At 45.7% G+C, this 17,375-nt stretch overlaps 1 protein-coding gene across 1 annotated transcript in view; it reads left to right on the top strand.

The window, feature by feature from the left end:
- The window catches only part of OTUD7B (OTU deubiquitinase 7B), a 73,256-nt gene that overhangs the window by 38,676 nt on the left and 17,205 nt on the right, over positions 1-17,375 (top strand). The window contains exons 3-5 of the mRNA XM_030542065.1: positions 1,745-1,915; positions 3,021-3,236; positions 16,294-16,395. Of these exons, the coding sequence (XP_030397925.1) occupies positions 1,745-1,915; positions 3,021-3,236; positions 16,294-16,395 (489 nt within the window). The remainder of the gene's footprint in view (positions 1-1,744; positions 1,916-3,020; positions 3,237-16,293; positions 16,396-17,375) is intronic.

Genomic DNA, 17,375 nt, shown 5'->3' with positions numbered 1-17,375 from the left:
TGAAGTCATTCGATGCTGAGTCGACTTAAAAAATAAAATACACTAGTTCTAGCTATTGATTTTGCTTTTAGGAAGCAGAACGTACTGTAAATCTGTGAATACTTAAGAATCCTCACAACTGGCACCCCATGAGATCCTTCTATAGAAACTTAATGTCTTATTTGTGAAAATGGGGGGGGGGACATTTGGTGAATTGTTTGGCTAATATAGAAATTCAGAAGTTGTAATAATAGTTGAGTATTCACAGATGTGTATTGCTTCAGGAGCTCAGAAGTTTGAGCAATGTAACAGTAGAAATTGTTGGGTTTATATGTTTGCCAGTGAGGCAGATTTTGATTTGTGATTGCAATTTAAATTTTGATTTTAATGGGTCAGTAAATTCCTGATGCTAGTTCTTTTTTAAATAAAAAACTTGACTCAAAAAAGTGATCATTTACCAAGCAGATTGCTGTGCAGAGTCAGTCACTAAACATTATCAATTAAATCTCTCAGAAGAAGTTAAACACTTCAGAAACATATTTGCCTTAGGAAATTAGATATTGTGAAACTTATTTTGATTTGGCTTATAATAGATCATGGACAATCAACAGTTGAACTATTTTCCTTTTAGTGAACGTACTGCATGTGTTGGCTTTGTTTTTAAAGCAGTAAATGAATAATGTATTAAGATTCTAAATAGGTTAATAAATCCTCAGTATTGCAGATTCAACATACATACATACATAATAACCCACTTGGTGGCATCTGTTTTTTCTATCTCTAAAATGACAATAGTTTCTCAACGGTCAATTTATTGCGTACTGAAAGGTTTACATGGTAAATTTTATATCGATAAATCTTATCTGTGATCCTTTCAGATTGGTGGATAGTATTAAAATAAAGAGGACTTTAACGATACAGTCAATCCCTCTGAATTTGCTGTTGAGCTACATTTTCTCACTCAGTTAGTAGTATCAGAGGGGTAGCCGTGTTAGTCTGGATCTGTAAAAGCAGCAAAGAATCCTGTGGCACCTTATAGACTAACAGACGTTTTGGAGCATGAGCTTTCGTGGGTGAGTACCCACTTCCTCAGATGCATGTGAGATGCATGCATCTGAGGAAGTGGGTACTCACCCACGAAAGCTCATGCTCCAAAACGTCTGTATAAGGTGCCACAGGATTCTCAGTTAGTAGTACATCTGATTTTCCTATGTTCCTGCTAACTAGTGTGGCTGGCAACTCTTCAAGCTTTCTTACTTTGGTTTTGTCTCCTATTGGATGATGAATGGAAAGCTGTGTGCTGTTAGCTTTATTGGAGAGCAATTGGTGCTTACATTGTAATAAATTTCTTAAATACGGTAGAAGAGGCTTACAAAACATTGAGTCTGACCTCAATCAGCTGACCAACTGGTCTGCATAGGAAGTGCTTGGTGAATGTGAAGGAAGTTTGAAGGTCAGTGTAGTTTTACAGACACAATAGGCATCTTTCAAAGTGTGAAATTGACGTAAATAGAAAAAACTGTTAGAGGTTTCCCCTGTTCCATCTTCTACTCCTAAGCATATACAATGAGTACTATTGAACTTCAGGCTTGCTGGCTGTTTCCGTCACATGGTCTTCATGGTTTGTTTCCAGATTAGAATTTGTGTTTTGATAAGGTTGATAAATTGCATTTAAGGCATTCCTCTGGGACGTATGTTTCAAAAGTGGTTTAACTCTTTCTTTCTTCCCTAATACTGAGAGTTTTCATTATACTTTCCAAACTAGGTAAAAACTGGGATGTGAATGCAGCACTGAGTGACTTTGAACAGCTGAGGCAAGTGCATGCTGGGAACCTGCCGCATTCCTTCAATGAAGGGCACAACTTTAAATCCTTGGAAAAAGAAGCTGCTCGACCAGTGCGGCCACCTCTCCAGCGGCAAGATGACATGATTCAAGGTAAAGCAATATTTCTAGATGGATTTTCGACTGGATCGTATTCGCGCTCAGTCATGTGTCAAAGGAGAATGAAAACCTTTTTAAAATATAGTGGGACAGATTCTATCCCCTGCTTTGGCAATATAGGGGATGGAATCTAGATAGGGGAAAACTTCTCTGGTGCAGACACACATGTAGGGCCGCTGGAAGTGATCCTAAGCTACTCCTTACAAGCCTCAGCATAGGGTGCGCTGCTGGATTCAGGGCTGCATTGCTGTCCATAGACAGTCGAGGATGAGATACTGAAAGTCAGAATTTGAGCAACTAGGGGCCATTCCCACTTGCGTCAGAGGCTGTTTCAGCACCTGTAGCAGCCCAGAACTCACAGATTGCAAAAGGTGGCACAAAGCCATGTTGCCATCCACTTCCATTGGCTTTCGCTTTTTGGAAGTGAAGCGCGGAAACTGGGCCTAGTCAGTCTTCAAGTGGTGGTTTGATAACAAGCTGTATGAGTGCCCAATCCAGAGCAGAGAGATGTTGCTTCTTTTTAATCTTCAAGCTGGAACCCCTTCTGGGTTTTTTAAAATAGTGCTGTTCCTTACCGGCTACTAGTCTAGGTTGCTGTTAACTGATAGTGAAGCTCTGTACAGTCCGGGCAGTTTGTGAGCAGTCTGAGAATCACTTCACTGAAGTTGCTTTGCACTTCTGTAACACTTTCCATCTCAAAGCACTTTCATGAATTAAGCCTTAATTCCTGGTTGATAAGCGCTTTAACTTCAGTGTTGGATGTGGAAATTGAGGCACAGAGAAATGAAATGACTTGTCCAGAGTCACATGCTGATGTAGGGGCAGAGATGGGAGTGGAGCTTAGGACAAAGTCAAGAGAGTGTGGTTTAAAGAGTAGGTTATGGTCCTTATCCACAACCCAGTTTTATTTTCCTTTCTTCCCTTTTGGAATTAGAAGTGCTTGGCAATTCTATATGCTGAAGCACTTCAGATTCTTGCCACAAAACTAAAATGCTAGTTGAAGACTATGTAAAATGCTTTTACTTCGAGGGAAAATGGTCCAGGAAATACAGATAGGCCTTATCTTCACATCTTAATGTTTCTTCTCTTCTTGCTTCAGAGAAACGTCTCTCTCGGGGCATTTCCCATGCTAGCTCCACCATTGTTTCTTTGGCCCGCTCCCACGTCTCCAGCAATGGTAGCAGTGAACATCTGCTGGAGATGCCCATTTGCACTTTCCAGTTACCCGATCTCACCGTGTACACAGAGGAATTTCGCAGCTTCATTGAGCGAGATCTCATCGAGCAGTCTATGCTGGTAGCGTTGGAACAGGCTGGTAAGTGTTACCTTGATATTTTTGTTCTTAACACTAATTTGGTGCAGGGGTAGCACTTCGTGCCGGTGCCAACTGGAATGCTCTGGTTTGCAAGCTTTTGGCTGTAAAGAATGGAACATGTTATAGGGATGATGCACTCTGTGTCTGTGAAGGATAAAGTTTTGTTCCTCTCTCTAGCATGAAAACCATAGAGTTGAGAGAAGGCCATAAAGAGGCCTAAAGCTACTTTGTGTGTAGGCACTGTATGTATGTGATCTGTTCATGATATTTCTAAATATTACTGTGACGGGGCTCCTACTGGTCGTCTTGGGGTCAGCTCTGTAGGTTGGTACGCCCATTCCTGGTGGTGTCTCACCCGCCATCACTTCTGCTCCCGGACCCACATCACTCCAAAGTCTGCAGCATTTAATTCATGGCACAGCTCTCTGGTCATGCCACAATCTGCTCTCTGCCCTTCCTGGGGGGCCAGTACTGCAGTCCAGTTGTCCAGTCACCCTGTCATGGCGGCCGGGGGGTGGGGAGGGAAGAAACCTGGACCCACTCACTACTCCAGGTCCTGGCCCAGGGACCCTCTAGATGGTAGCCACTTTGTGTCCCCTCCAACCTCGCAGTACATTTCCCTGGGCCATTTTCCTGCGGCCCCAGCACCTTACCCTTACCTCAGGGCCTCAGCGTGCCAGTCTTAGCGACCAGCCAGAAGCTCTCTTTAGCTTCCTCGGTCCCTGCTCTGCTCTGTCCAGGGTGCTGGCGCTCCTTCCTCTTGCTAGGAGCCTGATAGTCCCTCCTTGAGCTCCAGGCAGTTACTGACTCTGCTCTGCCCTGCAGCGTTTCTTATATGGGCCTGCCAGGCCCTGATTGGCTGCTCTGCACAGACCCCCCCTCCTATTGGCTGCTTTTTGCACAGCCTCCCTAGGGCTCATTAACCCCTTACAAACCAGCGTGGGGTGAATGCCCCTTCACAATTACCCAGCAGTACTCTCTACTTCTTCTTCACCTAAGATTTCATTTCTCCTGTGTACTATTTCTTCAGTGATTGATGTGAGAAAGGAGGGAGAGGTTTTTACCCAATATATACAATAGCAGGTCACAACTGATGCCTGTCAATACATTTTAAAATGCACGATTTGGAAAAAGATGCATGGAAACTACCTTAGTGCAGCAACCTGAAAATACACATGAAACTGATGCATAAGTAGTGCAAGCAGAGCTGCATGCTAAGCTTCGGTTTCCCTGAGGAGGAAACCTCATAGGGTTATCTATACCACCGTGCGGGATTAATCTAAGATACACAACTTCAGCTACATGAATAGCGTAGCCCAAGTCGATGTACTTAGATTTACTTACCGCGGTGCCTTGACTGCAGTAGGTCGACAGCTGATGCTCTCCTGTCAACTCCGCTTGCACTTCTCGTTCTGGTGGAGTACTGGAGTCGACAGGAGAGCGCTCAGCAGCCAATTTAGACTAGACACGATAAATCGACACCCCCACCCCCACCTGCCCCCCGCTGGCTCGATCGCTGTTCTGGTGGGTAATATAGACAAGGCCATAGTGAGTGCAGATGTGTTTATGGTTTGAACACACTATCTCCCTATCACACTACTGATGAATGGTTACAATGTAGTCTGCAAGTAAGATTTGGTTTGTGTATGAGGGGATGCACGTACATTACCAGGGCTTTCTAGAGGGTGGAAGCATGAAATGTATTAATCAACATGTATTGTATTTTATTATTATTTATTTGTATTATTGAAGCACCTAGAAGCCCTAGTTGTGGACCAGGACCCCATTGTGCTAGGCTCTGTACATATATAGAACAAAGAGAGCCCATGCCCTCAAGAGCTCACAATCTAAGATAATGAGAGACAACAGATGGATACAAATTGACTAGAGAGTATAAGGAAACAGTGAGACGGTATTGGTCAGCATGATAGACATTGATCTCCATACTCCAGCCAGAAAATTTGTGTCAAATATAATCACCACCAGCACCGTAGACATGTTTTATGTGTGCGCACAGGATAGCTCTTACGTCTCAGGAGTGGATACTTAATTCAGATACTATACTGCTTTAATAAAAGCATTGGAGTTGGGGTGTGGGGAAACCCTGAATGAAGTAGGAGAGGGGACTAGTGAATTTTGGTGTCTTAGAAGCTTATTACAATCTGGGTGAATCAAGCTACTAAACTTGAGATTTCTTCAAAGTCATCCTCTTTTTAAAAGGAGTCCTGGTCTGAGCAGAAGATTTGGAAATAGTCTTCTAAATTCTAATCTGATTCTAACACCCACTTGCTCTGTGAATTTTTTATTTTTTTTTTTAAATCTCTCTGCACTCTACCTCATCCTTTTTTTTTTTTTCTTTTTTTTTTTTTTGGTTGTTTTTTTTTTGCCTGCACCACCGATACACGTTTCTAAATAAGACTTTTTCCTCAATAGGTAACATAAAGTTTAAGGTAGGTCAAATTTTAAACCAAATCTGCTTGAGTGTCTCTGTAATAAATATTCTGAGGTTTTGGAAATTGACACTTGATACGGGTAATATTGTTACTTGTGGCTTTGCGATTCAGCAGTAGTGAAGCCGTTCTTTCTAATGAGAATAAATTTCATGTATCCTCACCTGGGGTCGTATCTAGATGGATATTAGATTCCAGATTAAAAAAATGTGTATGTGTGACACACAAATGATTGAGAAGAATTTTGTTTCAAAATGTAACTAGGTGACTCAGATATATTTTATTCAAATGATTTTGCAGAACTTATATGCTCTAGAGCCCATGACATATCTGGTGGTTAGACCAATGACCTGGGAGTGAGAACTCCTGGATTCTTTCTTGAATTACTATGGTTATAGGCAGTGGAAAGATTTCCATTGACTTCAATAGAGCTGGAGCAGACCCTTGACCATAAGAGGGTAATTCCTACCAGACTGGAGGGGTGATAGAGGTGATAGACTGAATTAATAGATGTCTAGAAAGTGCTTTGAAGATGAAATGCAACGACATTCTGTATTTATTTAACTTAAATACCGTAGGCATTTGGTTTTAATATAGAAATATCCTGTGTATGAAACAGAATTTTTAATGTTCCAAACTTAATTCAGAACATTTGAGTTTCATTCTCAGATTTTAAATTAATTCCGTCATCATTATGAGTTTAGTGTGCAGTATCGTTAGTGGATGACATAAGCGTAAGGTGTAATTCTCAGTTACATAAAGGACCCTTTGCGCTGCTGGTTGTGTAGAAGGGCAGTGTAACTGACAACCACTTTAAAGCCTCTTGACACTGCCAGAATGGTGAAAACAGGCATTCTTGTAACTGAGGGCTTGTCTAGACTTAAAACAATGCTGGGCTGTAGTGCTGCAGCGAAGACGCTACCAATGCTAATGGCAGGGGTTCTCCCGGTGGGGTAAGTCAGTGGTCCCAAACTTTTGAGGGACATGGCCCCACTGACCCTTCCTCGCCTTCCCACTCCGCTAGGGCCGGGAGCAGCATCATTGCTGCGAGAGGGGAGGGGACGGGGTGTGGACATAAGGGGATCGTAGCTGGGGGAAGATCTGGGGCCAGGAATGGAGCCATTGCCAGGCTGTGGTGGGACCTGGCAGTTTGGCCCCCGGTTAGGGGCAGAACTGCTCCAAGGCTAGGGACAGGGACAGGCGCTGGGACGGGAATTGAGGCTGGGGGAGCGATTGGGTGGTGCTCCGTCCCTGACCGCATGGGGACTGGCCTGGGCTCACTGTGTCCCCCTGTATTTTCCTCCATGCCCCCCTACAGGGCTGCACCCCACAATTTGGCAACCTCTGGTGCAGGTAATCTATCTCCCTCAGAGGCAGCAGGAGAACTCACTCATCCACTTAGCACTGTTTACACTAGGGGAGTTAGGTTGGTTTAACTGTGTTGTTCAGAGCATGTGGATTTTCACACCCCTGAGTGATGTGGTTATACCGACCTAATTTCCTAGTGTAGACCAGGCCTGAGAATCAGACCTTTTAATATTCCTCTTTCTAAGCATCCTAAAGCACTTCATAAATGCTAATGGACTGAGTCTTACTACACACCTTGTAAGTATTTTCCTTCCTTTACAGCTAGAGGTGAAGTTACTTGCTCGAGATTGCATAGAAAACTGTGGAAAAGCTGGGAATAGGCTCCAGATCTTCTCTTCCAGACTTGTGCCTTAATCACATGACCATCAGTCCTCCCTAGAGATCAGTTGAGCAATGCTGAGTAGCTTTTTGAAAAAGCCCCACCGCATATTGGCAAGAAAACTTCTGCTTTCTTCTATTTATAAGTTATGGTAATACATCTGTGAATTGCCGTCTGTAGGCAGACTCTTAGAAATTGCTGTGTGATGAGGTTAGGACTAAGCATGTCCTGTCATTGAATGCAGTTTACCCTACTGATGAAGAGTAGCGAGTGAATGGCAAACAGATGCCTTATGCTCAGAATAGTAACCTCCCATTTGTTAATGGGTGATAAAAGAAATCAGTACAGGACTTCCACTGGCCTTAATAAAGGTCTCTTTCTATCAGGGTGTTACCTTTTGCCTAGGTTTAGTATACAAACAAATGCATACACGCTTCTCCAAGCCATCCTCCAAAGCATTACATATTGTGCATTTTCAGCTTTCAGAGGTGCTGCAAATATTCTGGCTAGTATGTTGTTGGCTAGACTAGAGGTAGGTTCATAGTTAAGTCCGATTTCATTGCTAGTTCAGTACTGTTTCAAAAGGGTCTCTAATGGCTCTCTGGGAATTGGATCATGCAAGGAATTTGTAATAAAATATATAGCCTCTCCAGTTCTTGCTGGTCGGGTGCCCACGCTGCAAACCCCACCCCTCTATCCCCGACCGCCTTTTGTGCTAATTGGACCCTGTGTTGGCATTCTCAGTGGAGAGGCCAATGATTGAATGGGCCCTGGCATGGAATTAACCCCTCAGAGGTTCCTCAAGGGTTAAGCCACATTGGTCACGTTACGGGTGAAGTTTGTACTACACCATTGCCTCTACTCTACTTTCTGTAGATACAGGACTTTGTGTCTCTGGAGCTGTCGCTTAGCACCTTATATGAACCCTAAATTCACATAACTTTCTGGAAGGTTGAAAAAGCCTTGTGTTCAAGGAGAGTGCTAGCTGTAAATGCATCAGTACATTGGAATAGGCTCTCATCATAGCTGTCAAATTTCAAAGGTAAAAATGTTCAGACTGTCAAATCCGTTTTGTGTGGGCTTTCCTAGTTGTGATGAGGAGAATAGTGGGTGAGTTAACTACTATTTAATATATAATCAAGAACTATGAAAAAGCAGAAGCTATGATTAATATTTAAAAGAACTTGCCTCAATACAGACACCAGTTCTCTTAATTGCACTTTCCAAGCTGTTGTTTATTCATTTTTTTGCTCTCTTAACCTACTTTAAATTTTGATTCCACCCAACACACCCAATGCTCAGTGATTCAGTAGGGGGAAAAAATGTGCTCAACAGTAAATGAGCAATATGGTGGTGGGCGTTGATGTTAAATCGGTCGCGTCAGTCTGAGACGCAAGAGGACAAGTAGCTCGTGGTAGTTGCTGTGCTCTCTTGTTACCAAGGAAGGATGGTATTGTGGCTAAGGAAGTGGGACTCGAGTGCTGCATTCAGTCCCTGGCTCCGCTACAGATTCTCTGGACCATGAGCACCTCCCTTGATCTCTCTTTTGCTCAGATCCTCGTCTGTAAATTGGGAATGGCAATGTCTGTCTTTTCGCCCCGCCCTTTATTTATCTCGGGCAAACTTTTTGGCCCGAAGGTCACATCTGGATATGGATATTGTAAGATGGACAATGAATGCTCTTGAAATTGGGGGTTGGGATGAGGGCTCCGCCTGCGGGCTCTCAGGGGGCTGGGACCAAGGGGTTTGGAAGGTGGGAGGGGGATCAGGGCTGGGGCACAGGGTTGGGGTTCGAGGTGGTGGTGAGGGTGCTGGGAATGAGGGGTTGGGGGTGCAGGAGTGTGCTGTGGGCTAAGATGGAGGGGTTTGGAGGGCAGGAGAGGGATCAGGGCTGGGGCACAGGGTTGGGGTTCGAGGGTGCTGGGAATGAGGGGTTGGGGGTGCAGGAGTGTGCTGTGGGCTAAGATGGAGGGGTTTGGAGGGCGGGAGAGGGATCAGGGCTGGGGCACAGGGTTGGGGTTCGAGGGTGCTGGGAATGAGGGGTTGGGGGTGCAGGAGTGTGCTCTGGGCTAAGATGGAGGGGTTTAGAGGGCAGGAGAGGGATCAGGGCTGGGGCACAGGGTTGGGGTTCGAGGGTGCTGGGAATGAGGGGTTGGGGGTGCAGGAGTGTGCTCTGGGCTAAGATGGAGGGGTTTGGAGGGCGGGAGAGGGATCAGGGCTGGGGCACAGGGTTGGGGTTCAAGGGTGCTGGGAATGAGGGGTTGGGGGTGCAGGAGTGTGCTCTGGGCTAAGATGGAGGGGTTTGGAGGGTGGGAGGGGGATCAGGGCTGGGGCACAGGGTTGGGGTTCGAGGGTGCTGGGAATGAGGGGTTGGGGGTGCAGGAGTGTGCTGTGGGCTAAGATGGAGGGGTTTGGAGGGCAGGAGAGGGATCAGGGCTGGGGCAGGGGGTTAGGGTGCAGGAGGGGACAGGGTGCAGGCTCCAGGCGGCCCTTACCTCAAGGAGCTCCCAGGAGCAGCAGCATGTCCCCCCTCTAGCTCCTATGCGGAGGCATGGCCAGGCAGCTCTGTACACTGCCTCGTCCACAGGCGCCACCCCTGCAGCTCCCATTGGCAGCGCTTGGGGCGAGGGCAGCATGTGGCGCCCCCTGGAGCCGGAGAAGGGCATGCTTCTGCTTCCAGGAGCCGCACAGCACAGGGCAAGCTCCCAAGTCGGCTCCCTGGCTGGAACGCCCGGCCCCCACTAGGAGCTCGAGGGCTGGATTAAAATGTCTGGAGGGCTGGATGTGGCCCCTGAGCCGTAGTTTGCCCACTCCTGCTTTACCTGGTCTATTTAGATTTGGGATGAGGAGACCCTTACAATGTGTATGTACCACACTTAGTACAAGAGGACCCTGATCTCAGTTGGAGCCTGCAAGTGCTACCTTAATACAAATACTAAGAAAGTAAGAAATGGCCATAATGGGTCAAACTAATGGTCCATCTAGCCCACAATCCTGTCTTCTGACAGTCACCAGTGCCAGATGCTTCAGAGGGAATGAACAGAAGAGGACAATCATTGATGGTCCCCTGTTGTCCCATCCTAGCTTGTGGCTGTCAGAAGTTTAGGGATACCCAGAGCATGAGGTTGTGTCCCTGACCATCTTGGCTAATAGCCATTGATGGCCCTGTCCTCAATGAACTTTTCATTCTTTTCTGAACCAAGTTATACTTTTGGCCTTCACAACATCTCCTGACAATCAGTTACACAGTTTGACTGTGCTTTGTGTGAAGAAATACTTCCTTTTGTGGAAACCAGAACGTCATGCAGTATTCAGGGTGTGGGCATACAATGGAATTTAGTGGCATTATTTTCTGTCTTATCTATCCCTTGCTAACATTCTGTTAGCGTTCTTGATCGTTGCTGCACATTGAGCGGACCTTTCGGAGAACTCTCCACAATCACTCAAAGATCTTTCTTGGGGTCAAAATTAGCTGTTAAAACTCATCGTTTTGTATATGTAGAGTTGCATTTATCAGCACTGAATTTCATCTGCCGTTTTATTGCCTAGTCACCCAGTTTTGTAAGATCCTTTTGTAACTCCTCGCAGTCAGCTTTGGATTTAACTCTTTTTTGAGTTATTTTGCATCATCTGCAGACTTTACCACTTCACATTATATCCCCTTTTTCAGATCATTTATGAATATATTGAATAGCACTGGCCCAGTACAAAGCCTTGGAGGAGCCTGCTGTTTACCCCTCTCCACTGTGAAAACTGATCATTTATTCCTACCCTTTGTTTCCAGTCTTTTAACCAGTTACTGATCCATGAGAGGACCTTCCCTTTTATCCCATGACTGCTTACTTTGCCTAAGAGCCTTTGGTGAGGGAGCTTGTTGAAGGCTTTCTGAAAGTCCAAGTACACTATATCCACTGTCACTCTAATCAACATGCTTGTTGACACTCTTAAAGAATTCTAATAGATTGTTGAGGCATGATTTCCCTTCAGAAAAGCCATGTTGACTCTACCCCAACAAATAGTATTCATCTGTGTCTGATAATTCTGTTCTTTACTGTAGTTTCAACCAGACTGCACAACCTAATCAGACTAACCAGAGTTAGAGTTAAAAGCCAGGAAAGTTAACTTCCTTGTACATGTTAAAAGTTTAGCAGCTGAAATGAGAACAAATTCCCAGGAAAACATGTGAAGTGCACAAAAAGCTTAAGAGTGACTACAGAGGTTTTTTAATATAACATTTTTAAAAAATGGATAGACAGTTAGGTATTTAAAATCAGATTAAGACTTTGGGTGTTGGCATTTGACACAAACTTCGAACTCTTTGAAATGTGCATCTCCTGCTAGTCTCTAAAGCCACTAGCTACTGCAATTTGGGTGACAGGTGGTTTGAGTGATGGCACCTTTTAGGTTCCTGTGGTTATTCTCTCCCTACACTTAAGTCTGCCACAGCGTTCAACTACCTATTACCTGAAATCCATCTCTAAGCCATGGTAAGGCAGCGTAATAGCTCTGAGGCTGGAAAAGAAGAGCAAACTGGGATTTTCACTGGCAGTATAAAATAAACTGTTGTTAGCTGTGCTTCTCAGTGCTCATATTCACTTGACTTGCTAACCAAAGCCACTTGTAGTGTAACTGTATATCTGAGGCTAAGGTTGCAGAGAGAACTGGCCTGCTTTGGGGCTAGCGCTGGGCACACAGCTTCTTAAGATAGACTTCTCTAACTGTGGCCATGTCTACATCTAAAATTTTGCAGCGCTGGTTGTTACAGCTGTATTAGTACAGCTGTATAGGGCCAGCGCTGCAGAGTGGCCACACTTACAGCAACCAGCGCTGCAAGTGGTGTTAGATGTGGCCACACTGCAGCGCTGTTGGGCGGCTTCAAGGGGGGTTCCGGGACGAGAGAGCAAACCGGGAAAGGAAACCAGCTTTGCCGCGGTTTGCTCTCTCGGTCCCGGAGCCAGCCAGCAAACCGCAGGGAAGGAGACCTGCTTGCTCGGGGTTCCGGGACCGAGAGAGCAAACCGGGAACGCCGCGGTTTGCTCTCTCGGTCCCGGAGCCAGCCAGCAAACCGCAGGGAAGGAGACCTGCTTGCTCGGGGTTCCGGGACCGAGAGAGCAAACCGGGAACGCCGCGGTTTGCTCTCTCGGTCCCGGAGCCAGCCAGCAAACCGCAGGGAAGGAGACCTGCTTGCTCGGGGTTCCGGGACCGAGAGAGCAAACCGGGAACGCCGCGGTTTGCTCTCTCGGTCCCGGAGCCAGCCAGCAAACCGCAGGGAAGGAGACCTGCTTGCTCGGGGTTCCGGGACCGAGAGAGCAAACCGGGAACGCCGCGGTTTGCTCTCTCGGTCCCGGAGCCAGCCAGCAAACGGCAGGGAAGGAGACCTGCTTGCTCGGGGTTCCGGGACCGAGAGAGCAAACCGCGGCGAAGCTGGTTTCCTTTCCCGGTTTGCTCTCTCGGTCCCGGAACCCCGAGCAAGCAGGTCTCCTTCCCTGCGGTTTGCTGGGTGGTTCCGGGACCGAGAGAGCAAACCGCGGCGTTCCCGGTTTGCTCTCTCGGTCCCGGAACCCCGAGCAAGCAGGTCTCCTTCCCTGCGGTTTGCTGGCTGGCTCCGGGAACGCGAGAGCAAACCGCGGCGAAGCTGGTCTCCTTTCCCGGTTTGCTCTCTCGGTCCCGGAACCCCGAGCAAGCAGGTCTCCTTCCCTGCGGTTTGCTGGCTGGCTCCGGGAACGCGAGAGCAAACCGCGGCGAAGCTGGTCTCCTTTCCCGGTTTGCTCTCTCGGTCCCGGAACCCCGAGCAAGCAGGTCTCCTTCCCTGCGGTTTGCTGGGTGGCTCCGGGACCGAGAGAGCAAACCGGGAAAGGAAACCAGCTTGATTACCAGAGGCTTCCTCCTTCCACGGAGGTCAAGAAAAGCGCTGGTAACTGTCTACATTGGATTACCAGCGCTGGATCACCAGCGCTGGATCCTCTACACCCGAGACAAAACGGGAGTACGGCCAGCGCTGCAAACAGGGAGTTGCAGCGCTGGTGGTGCCCTGCAGATGTGTACACCTTCAAAGTTGCAGCGCTGTAACTCCCTCACCAGCGCTGCAACTTTCTGATGTAGACAAGCCCTGTGTCTGGGCATCTTGTTTTCAAGACTTTTTTAGCAAGTATCTTGGTCTTTCCATCACCTTGGAAAAAGCAAAACATTCAGAAATGGGGTTTGGAAATGTTTTAAGGGAATGGAGTTGAGGTGCCCTCTTTTGCATAACTACTCGTATGTCCCTTTGAGTGTATGTAGGACATCCTGATTACAGGCTGCAAATAGAAAATGCCTCTCTAAAGTGTGTCCTCTGATTTTAAACTGGTATTGCATTGCTATGGTGCTGAAGCTGTGCCACTGTAATGCTGTAGTGTAGACACTTCCTAAAGCAACAGAAGGAGTTTTACTGTCACTGCAGGTTATCCACCTCCACGAGCGGCAGTAGCTAGGTTGAGGGAAGCACTCTTCCATCAACTTCCCTATGTCTACGGTGGAGGTTAGGTCTGCATAGGTTAGGCTCTCAGGAATGTGAGAATTTTCACACCTCTGAGCAGCATAGCTATATTGATCTAAATTTTATATATAGCCCAGGCCTGAGACGGCACAATCTCTTCAGACACTAACCAGCATTACAGTTGAAAGCCAGGAAAGTTATCTTCCTTGTACACATTAAAGTTTAGTAGTTGAAAGGAGAACAGATTCCCAGGAAAACATGTGAAGTGGACAAAAGGCTTGAGAGTAACTACAGCAGTGTTAAATTTTGTTTAGCTTTTGTCAGAAGCTGTTTCGTTTCTCAATTTACTCTTCTGGCACCATTCCACTTGGCGAAGGGTTGTGACTTTGCGGTGCCAGAAGCTATATTGACTGAAAATAGCCTGCTTTTCTGAGCGGAGCTATTGTCTTGAGAGGTTGTGTACTAAACAGTTTTCATCTAGAGTGGATTCCTTTTCTAGTCCCAGGAAAAGGAATTATTGGCATCAGATTGCAGTTAGTGCTCCATTTTGTGCTTTCTCTGTTTATCCCTTTGTGTTGTTAAAACTTCCTTAATTTAGTTCTTCTGCATCTGTTGATGGTCAGACTGGAAAGAAAAATCACAAGAAATGTGTGTTCCTAAGTTTTAAGTGCTGTCTGTAACTAATAATTAGCAGAGACTCTTCACTGACTCTGTGGACTAGAAAGCTAAATTGTAATGCTGAGAAGAGACCTAGTTTTTCTAAAAACGGGCTCACATGCTGATTCAGCATATTTGGAGTATGAATAGAGGCACACCAGCCTATTGCCTGCTGACTGACATTCAGTTGGTCTATTGTGGAGAAGTTAACAGTGGTCATTGGGAGCCGGGGAACACGTTGGTTAGAGGACATGGTTTAAAATACAGGGCGAGCCGAATCCTGCTTAAAGATGGCTTGGAACACTTCTGTAGATTTCTCTGCTGGATACTACTGTAAACTAACTTTGTTTTCTTTGTATAAACATGTTCAGCTTCTTCCAATTCTTAATATTTAATTTTTCAAAGTCACTTTGCTTTTCAGATGATCCGAGAGGCCATATCTTGATTTGCAGTGATCTCAAATGCTTTATACTACCTGAGATTTTGGATTCCCAGTCTTTAAACTGTCTAAAGCACTAATCTGACAGTTCACATATTGACAGCAAAAACTATGTGGGGAAAGACTTTCAAAGCTGCTTAGTTGGTGAGATCAATGAATTTTCCCAAGTAGTGTTCCTGAACTGGCAAGTAGAGAAAAAGAACATTGTACAGTATACTCCTGCATGCTTAAGATATGAATGATGAACCCACCAGGAGAAACTAAAAATAGCATTTTGCAGTTGAACATCAGCAGAAAAATTGTTCAAGGCTAAAAAGCTCAGGATTGGGAACCAGGCCTCCTGGAGTCTGTTTCCAGTTCTGCCCCTTAGTTCATGTTACCTCGAGTAAGTCACTTCAACCTCTCTTCCTGTGTCCTCAGATGTAAAATGGGGTCAGTGTGGTAATCTAGCTCACCTGGGTGTTGTGTGGTTTCATGTACTGTATTAAAACTTGTAAAGAATCTGACGTCTGATGAAAGGCACTAAATGTTTGAGTGTCATGCAGAATGGATTTGTTTGGTGTGCGTGTTAGTTTAGACTGTAGTTGGTTGTCCATTCACCTTCTGGAAAAGATGTTAAAACCCACCATCGCCGTACTTCCCCTATTGTCCCCCGTCAATGTCACCTAATGTACTTGTCGCTTACAGCAACTCTTATCCCTCCCTTTTACATCTTTTATATGCTTACACATGGTAGGGCTTGGCTTTCCAGAGTGCCCAGGGAAGTTTGTCTCTCATACTGGAGACACCAATTACTATTTTTGTTTAAAGTGTTATAGGGATTTTTAACATCCACAAGGGCCCTCATCAGACCCAGCCATAGAGAATACTAATGTCTCATTCAAAAGCCGACACAGCCAGCAGTATAGGCCACCTTGATCTATTTAGGCATAACTTGAGTCCCACATCCTTCTGGCTCAGAGGCATGATTTGGGATCAGCTGAGCCATAATGGCTCTTTGCCTTATTTGTTCAGCTATTTCTGTAAGAGGGTTTCTCTGCTGTTTACTTGTTACTTTGAGCTCCTTCCTTATTTTTTTCTTCTGATAGATTTTTTCTCTGCTGAAAAACAGATGGGGGACGGGGAAGGGTCATCTAGGTCAGAAAATGCAATGAAATGTGTTTGTTCTGCTCTCTCTTCCCCACTGGAAAGTGGATACATAACTGCTTATTCCTGTTTGTCGGGTGCTCTGCGACAGGCCAAGCTACAATCCGTTCCACCTTTCGCCTTTGAACAGGCAATGACAACGATTGTTCTTCCTGTGTTGAGTATGAGCTTACAGTGGGGGGGTCTCTGAAATATTTCCACAGGTCGCCTGAACTGGTGGGCTAACGTTGATCCCAGCTGTCAAAGGCTACTTCCTTTGGCGACGACCGGCGACGGGAACTGCCTGCTTCATGCTGCCTCCCTGGGTAAGACCTCAAAACAATTCATGGTGAAGTGAATAACAGTCGTGACTGATCAGTTTTTGATACTTGGGTCAGATGCAGAGAAGTTTTGCAGGCACAACTTCCAACCGCTCACTTGATTTTTATCTCCTCCCTTAATAGCATAGCATGTTATAAAGGAAATAAAGGGGGGGGTCATGAAAGGAGAGAAATACAGCTTGCCACATTTCAGAGAGGGAGATGATCTGAGAACAGGAGTAGGAGTCAGGAATTTGACTTCCAATCCTAGATTTGTAGTTTTGGGCACATCCCTTCAGCTCTCTGTGCCTCCATTTTCCCACCTGCTTCATGGGAGGGTGACACGACTAAGGTTTGAAAGGCCCTGTGTAGGTGTGTGTTGTTCCCTTCCTGAAAACCTACATAGTCCAGAATAATCTAGGATGGGGCAGTGAATTCTGGTTTCTGCACCTGTCTGCCTTTTCTTAAACCCACCCCTAGAAGAGATTTATTCTTTCCTCAACAGCATTAGTCCTTGCAGGATGATGCAGTCTAAGCCTTCCATTTTTAATCGGCTTGGGGGTTTTTTTAGGTTGAAGGATTTTATATTGTCAGAGTAATGAGGTAGATATGCAGCTGTGGGGAAGCCATGGATGATTCTCTGAACTGGTCTTTCCAAGAAAGACTGAACTAAGAGCAGAAGGGAATAAAAAGTTCCTATAGTGCCAACATCCCTACATGAGAAGGATTAGTTCTGGTTTTGTTGTTTTTGTTTTTAAAGTGAAGCCTGGAGCATTTCCCCACTTTGTCCTAGTCCCATTATATTAAAACTCCTGGTTCTCCCCACCCCACCACAGTGTCTCTGTTTTTAGACATGGATTTTGGAACAAAATGTATGAAGGGTAAATATGTTCTCCCACTATGAAAGTGGTTTTTTGGTAGTAAATGAATATCCTTAGCACTGTTTAGAACAGAGGTGGGCAGACCATGGCCCGGGTACTGCATTT

The sequence above is a fragment of the Gopherus evgoodei genome, chromosome 24 (assembly GCF_007399415.2).
Source record: "Gopherus evgoodei ecotype Sinaloan lineage chromosome 24, rGopEvg1_v1.p, whole genome shotgun sequence".
Lineage (NCBI taxonomy): Eukaryota > Metazoa > Chordata > Testudines > Testudinidae > Gopherus > Gopherus evgoodei.
The sequence above is the reverse complement of the archived record's forward strand: the minus strand, read 5'-3'. Positions and strand labels throughout refer to the sequence as shown.